Source organism: Olea europaea, chromosome 22 (genome assembly GCF_002742605.1).
Source record: "Olea europaea var. sylvestris chromosome 22, O_europaea_v1, whole genome shotgun sequence".
NCBI classification, from domain to species: domain Eukaryota; kingdom Viridiplantae; phylum Streptophyta; class Magnoliopsida; order Lamiales; family Oleaceae; genus Olea; species Olea europaea.
In genome coordinates this window covers 7,241,703-7,248,650 of record NC_036258.1, presented here as the reverse complement: position 1 = coordinate 7,248,650, position 6,948 = coordinate 7,241,703, and the positions used below count along the sequence as shown (strand labels likewise).

The following is a 6,948-nucleotide window of genomic DNA, read 5'->3' as shown; positions in this document are numbered from 1 at the left end:
CCCCCAAAAAAGGGGGAAAAAAAAAAAAAAAAAAAAAAAAAAAAGACAAATCATGCCAAGACACAATTTTTTTTTACCCAATTCATCCAGAAATCCTAAGGTTTGAAAAGATTCTTCGACTCCCTGTTGTTTTCTCTCTCACATTTTTCTTTGGAAAAATCACAATGTTAGCATTGGGAGGCCAAAATTCAATGCCTTCTACAATGAGACCGGACTTCAAATATTGTTTATTCTCCCATACTTGAACCTCCACAACTCTGTTATCTTATTGATCAGTATAAAAGTTTCCAATTTTTACTTCCATCCACTTATTGGGTCTCACTGCAATATTCCATATTCTATGTCCATGGTTTAAGGTGAAGTGTTCTAGCTTGCTTGGGAGCATTACAATCTTCATTATTATTAAAACTGATAATAGCATTTGCTGACAAGGGATTACAATTGTAAGATTTTGCGAATCCATATACAAGATATGCTGCATAACGAGTCTTCGGGGACAGCATATTTGTATCTATTTGTCCTCGACTATCAAACCTCAAAATTTGTTTAAGCTCTGCCACAGTTAAGAATCTGCACATAATATTATTAATATGCAATTTCAAAGGCAATTCAAAAGAAAAAAGATATATCTTATACATGGTAAAGGACCTGGAATCTTGATGAGATATCAACTTCCAGAATTCTGGGATTTCACCCCATAAAATTTTGAGCTTTCTTGCTCCAATCATAACACATTTGTTCCCAGTTGTTTTATCAATATGAAAGCTCTCCATTCGTCAATGTACAAATTTTATTTTGGTTAAGTTTACAAATAACACCAGAATATAGAAATTTATAAAAATTTGTGATGTTACCATTTTGCCTCCATCATGTAAAATTGGAGAGTCACGAAGACTCAAGTAAAGGTCTTTCTTGGTTGCATAGACCACTGGGTCCGCAGACCTGGAGATGATGTCCTCGTAATCTGGTAGCAGCAATCTCTCCCAATCTTTTTCATTTACTGTATTGGAGGAAGTTCCAAGTTGAATATTCTGATTGTCATGAATTGAAGTACAGGGATGGGATATGATACTAGAGCTGAAACTTGGATCTGGGGAATGAGCTAAAACAAGTTCCCGGTCATGTTCTCTCCGCAGCACGGCTTCCAGAAGTCTTTCCCAATTGTCATAGTTACGAGACATCGAACTATATCTCTTCTAACAAAAATCTTGCAAGATACAAAATCTCGAAATATGAGAATCCCACTTGAACTATTGAAACTTTAAAATGGGATCTACCCAACAGATTTAAAATGGGATTACTGATTGAAAGATACACAGTTTATAAAGAATATATTCTCTGTCTACCGCAGTATATGGTCTGGAATGCATAGAGGATACAGTAGAAGTGCATTTGAGTTTGTATTCAGATGTCTTGGTATTGTGATCCATAATCGAGAAACATGGTCCAAACAGGTTTAATTCGTCCAACAAGTCAGTCAAAATTTACGTGTCAAGAAACTACTTATTCCAAGAAATCAAACAGAAAAATTTCTGGGAACCTTTTCTTAGGAAATTTCATGGATATAACTGCCGTGTCAAGATATCTGTTTTGTGAAAAGAACCTAAGTAGTAGTAATTGTCTAAGCTAAAGAGGTATAACTTGTAGATGTCCCTTGTCACTGTTCGAGTCGATGTGTCAAAATACCATTGGCCAAACACAAGAATATGTCTCTTAAGTAGTAGTAATTGTCTAAGCTAAAGAGGTATAACTTGTAGATGTCCCACTCTAATATTAAGAACACTCGTAGAATCTCAATAATTTAATGCCTTAAGAGCCAAGAAAATTATATTAATTAATTGATTAATGAATAAATTATTAATTTTATGAGGAAATTTTTTATTTTTGCAAAATATTTTGCTAATAAGTTCTCCTATGGAGTCTGTCGTGTCAAATGTTTTTCATACATTAAGCGTTAGAGAAGATATCGAAGTTGGCATTAACTTTGAGAAGAAACAAGCTCCACTAGATATGTATCACAAGAAGGCTTCCAAGAGAGTAATTTTTATGCTATATCCCAATTGCAGGGTGGACTTAAATATTAGTGTTGGACTTATTTAGTGATCGAAGCTAATTAACAAGATTAATTATTTCTTGGTCTTATCAGGTTAAGGGTAATACTAATCCTAATTGGAATAAGGTTTGTAGAAACCACACGCAAACTTCAAAACTTAATTCTCTTTATATCCAATGCCACATCCTTCTCGAAAACTGATTTTTAAAGTTTTGGCGCTAATTTTGTCAATTTGTTTATTTTGGATTTTTTGAAATTCTAGTTTGTTTAAACTTTGTTTTCATTAATTTTAATTGTTTTAAACTATGTTTCCATGTAAATCCTTATGAATAAGGGATTAGTTTGATTTTTATCGTCATTCTTCAATAAAATTCGTGAGGTTTATTTTCTTCTTAATTTGGTGGATTCCAAATTTCATATTTGTGAGGATTTAGCTTGAATTCCTTTTTCTCATTGCATCATAATCTGCAGATAATATTATTAATATGCAATTTCTAATGAATTCAAAAGAAAAAAAGATAAATAGTAAAGGACCTGGAGTCTTCGTGCGATGTCAACTTCCAAAATTCTGGAATTTCACCCCATAAAATTTTGAGTTTTCTTGCTCCAATCATAGCACCTCTTCCCAGTTGTTTTATCAATATGAAAACTCTGCATTTTCAATGTTCAAACAATTAATGCTTTTGTTTTGGTAAAGTCGACAAATAACAGCAGAATATAGAAATTTATAGAATATTGTGATGTTACCAATTTGCCTCCATCAAGTAAAATTGAAGAGTCACCCAAAGATCTGGAGATGATGTCCTCATAATCAGATAGAAGCAATCTCTTCCAAGTCTTTCCCAATTGTCATAGTTATGAGACATCAAGCTATATCACTTTTAACAAAAATCTTGCAATATACAACATCTCAAAATATGAGAATCTCACTTGAACTATTGAAACTTTAACTTGGGGTCTACACAACAGATTTTAAATAGGATTACTGATTGAAAGATACACGGTTTATGAAGAATGAAACCTTGGTCTACAGCAGTATATGGTCTAAAATGCGTAGAGGATACAATAGAAGGGCATTTTGTTAGTTTGATGCTCATTCTTCGAGTAATATTCTGTAAAATCACATTATGAATTTACGTTCGTTTTTTTGTGTGTTATAATTTGAAGTGATTGTCTAAGGTTCCATGATTATAAAGGACGTCACAAATTGTATACTCGATGGATTGGGTATAGTAAGACACAAGTTGTGATGTGATCAAAATTATGTCGTTCACAATCGGTTCATAAAATTGGATGCTTTATGTTGAGAAGATTGTATTGTTCTTATTAAGATTTGTCTAGATCTTGAAATAGGAACAATAATGTGTTTCGATGCACATTGAACGGGATCGCGTAGATTACTCATTTGTGACCGTTTGAAATGAGACTCTACTTGATTATCAAACAGGTCATCTAAATCCTTCGTGAGTAATGTACCTTTGATTGCTAGTTCAAGTTCTTTGAGGTACCAATGAGTGAAATCTTAAATAGAAGATTGATATCGGTGCTCTGGGAATCGGGCCGAAACAATTAGAGATCATATACTTACAATATTGGAATCCATTAATCATTGAGATGAGACGATCGTCACTCTAAGGTATTTTCCTAGGCAAATTGAATCTGAGCTTAGTAGGTCAACGAGAGATCGTTGGACTTTACATTGTGTTTTGATCACAACGAATTTGCCGTATGAAAATGGGACTTAGAGGGTAATGCATGTTGAAGACGGTCATTTTTCCAATTTCAACATATTGACGGTCAAATGGGGGTTGACTTGTGGAACGATAATCAGAGGATATTATTATTGGATCATAATTTGCTTTTATAACTATCACTCAACTCGAGAGTGCAATATCGATTTTTTGGTAGAATAAGTCGGGATTAATAGATTATCTCAATTGGTCAAGAGTTGACCTAATTGAAAATATATATTGGAGCTTGGGTTATGTGAGTCCAATTAGGTCCCTCTCCTGACTCCAATAAAATGTGTGTGGCTTAATTGGCCTACTACAATAAAGTTTAAGGAAATTTGTGCAATTTTCAAACCCTAATAAGTCATTATAAATATGCACATTATTGGCATATTTTGGTGTGATTTTAGGGTTAGCCACTTTTCACATTCCTCAAAAAGGAATAACACCTAGTGGAGAATAAGGGAAAAGATCTAAGGGAGGAAGCAATTGGCTAGGCCATTAATAGCTCCTTCACAAAAGGTTATCATCTCCCCTTTCTATATATATGAGAATTTTATAATACAATGATCTCAAGGTCAATGAAATCCTTATTTACATGATTTTAATCTTCAAAGGACAATTAATTTCCTATTGTGATGATTAAAATTCATTAATCAACAAATGATATCAGAGCCAAGGTTATTGTATGCCTTGGGTAGGATTTTTTTTTTAAATCCTAGTGTAATATGCATTTTAGTTGGGTGATGTTAGGTTATTTGATTTTGACATGTTTATGCTTTAAATATGTTTAAAATTATTGATTGATATACTCATAATCACTTTTGGCCCTAGATTTCTTTTTTCTTTTTTTTGTAATTCATTTATTATGGTTATTCTTTAGAAATGTTGTAAGCCATAAGGCACTAAGTTTTTTGTATTTTTTCTTCATTTTTATTTTTGTATTTTAGGAAGAAATGTAATATTTGTTGCTGTAATTTTAATGAAGAACAAGGACAAAAAAAAATGCAAGAATCTCAAGAAACACCAAGAGGCGGCGGCGACAGCGATGGTGGCTGCCGTGACCGAAGCTATGGCAGCCACCGCGAACATACACTGGTCACGGCAGCCATGGCTGATGCTGTATTTTGTGCAGCAGCTCAGCATCTGCGTAATGCAGCAACAGCTGTTGGGTCGCTTGCCGGTGGCCCTCCTTTTTTTTTGGGTCGTCGGAGATTGCGTCGTCGCCAGAGTTGTGTGTGTTTTGGTGTTGTGTGTGATTTCTTGCTAGGTTTTCAAAATTAGGGTAATTTGAATTTTTGGGCTTTTCTTTAAAACTTGGGCTAATATTATTGGATAATGACCTTGTTGGTTTTAAGTTTTGGGCCTAAAAATTAAATTAACCCTATTTTCTTGTTACATAAGGTGGACTACAAAGAAAATTGAAGAATTGGGCAGGGATGTGGCCCAATGTAATTCTTTTTATCCATGTTGTAATTTAAATTCTTAGGATGGGCCATTAGTGATTATTATTAATTTAATTATCGCTTTTACCTCTTTATGGATAGATGAATGTTTAATTATTATCGCATGTCATGTAGATTAAATGAAACACCACCCGGTGCACTAAAATCATATGCATTTACATTTAAATATTTTTTTATTACTCTAAATTAATTAGAGGTGGTTGAAAAATATTTTATAATTAGTGCCATTATAATTGCTTATATTTGGCTAGCTAATTAACTGAAAATTCAACGGTACAAAATAATAAGTGTGAGAGGGTTTATAGGCATGTATAAACCTACGACCTCCTCCGTCATCCAATTTGTTATTAAAATACGTATGTTTAGTATCGAATTATATCGGTCTCCCTATAGGAAAACTACGTTATTTTAGGTTAACTGAAATTGGATCTAGTAATAGAATTTGTTTAAAAATGAAATAATGGGATGATCATCCTATAGACGACAACTTATGTATTTCGGATATTTTAAAATTGTTGACGGAGGTTATTACACTTATATATGAATATTTTGGGGGACTTCCTATAGAAGATTTCAACAAAATTATTCATAAGCCAAATAATAATCAATCCTCGTTTTCTTGTGGCATGAGATGCCTAGCTCAATAAAATGAATGGGAGGGTCCCAACCTTGCCAACAACTACATTGACCTCCTATAGAGGGCATGTTAAAAGTTGTAGGGGTTTAAGGTTTTTTTATTACAAATATAGTTTTGGGTCTATATTTGCATATACATATACATGCATCATACAAAGAGTATTGCTCATTTTATTAATACGTGAATCTTTAATTTTATAGAAAATGTCGCTTAATCCATTATCAGTAATACTTAACAAAAATCAACTTGTGGAAGAAAACTACGTTGACTGGAAAAGAAATCTTAATATTGTTCTTACCACTAAAAAACACAAACATATACTAGATGAAGTTTGTCCCGAAACCCTTAAAGATGACTCCACGAAATCTCAAAAGGCTGCATATGAAAAGTGGCATCATTCTGATGAGATGGCCCATTGTTACATTTTGGCATCAATGTCAAAGTTGTTACAAAAGAAACATCAGAATATGCAAACTGCTTTTGACATAATGGAAAGCCTTCAAGAGATGTTTGGACATCAAAGCCAACAAGCTAGGCAAGCCTCCATTAGGGCAATTATGAACACACGCATGTAATCGGGAGCATCTGTAAGAGACCATATGTTAACCATGACTGGTCACTTCAATGCTGCAGAGGTTTTAGAAGCTGACATTGATTCCAAGACACAGATTGACATGGTCCTTGAGACTCTTCTTGAGATGTTCTCACAATTTATAGTTGATTATAATCTACACAAGATGGACATGTCTCTAACGAAATTAATGAAAGAGCTACAAAATGCTGAATCTGTTCTAAAAGCTAAGAGTGGAAGTACTTTAACTGTTACAGTCGGACCCTCTCATCCTAAGCCTTCTGGTGGTAAAGGAGGAAAGAAGAGGAAGAGGCCAATCAAAAAGCCAGAGAGCAAGTCAAAAGAGAAAAAAAAATACTGCCGATGGGAAACCAAAGGGAAAGTGTTTTATTTGTCGACAAAAGGGTCACTGGAAGAGGAACTGCCCAGATTACCTAGCTAAGGGGAAGCAAGGTAAAGGAAATAATACCCTATTCATTGAGTCATGCTTA

At 33.8% G+C, this 6,948-nt stretch overlaps 1 protein-coding gene across 1 annotated transcript; it reads right to left on the bottom strand.

Annotated features, from left to right (window-relative positions):
* Positions 1-338: 338 nt before the first annotated feature.
* LOC111371109 (putative F-box protein PP2-B8) lies at positions 339-1,198 on the bottom strand. Its single transcript, XM_022993018.1, has 2 exons — positions 786-1,198; positions 339-629 (listed from the first exon to the last, which is right to left on the bottom strand). Exons 1-2 carry the CDS (start codon positions 1,179-1,181, stop codon positions 339-341), a joined length of 687 nt encoding a protein of 228 aa, XP_022848786.1. The 5' UTR covers positions 1,182-1,198.
* Between the last annotated feature and the right edge of the window lie 5,750 nt (positions 1,199-6,948).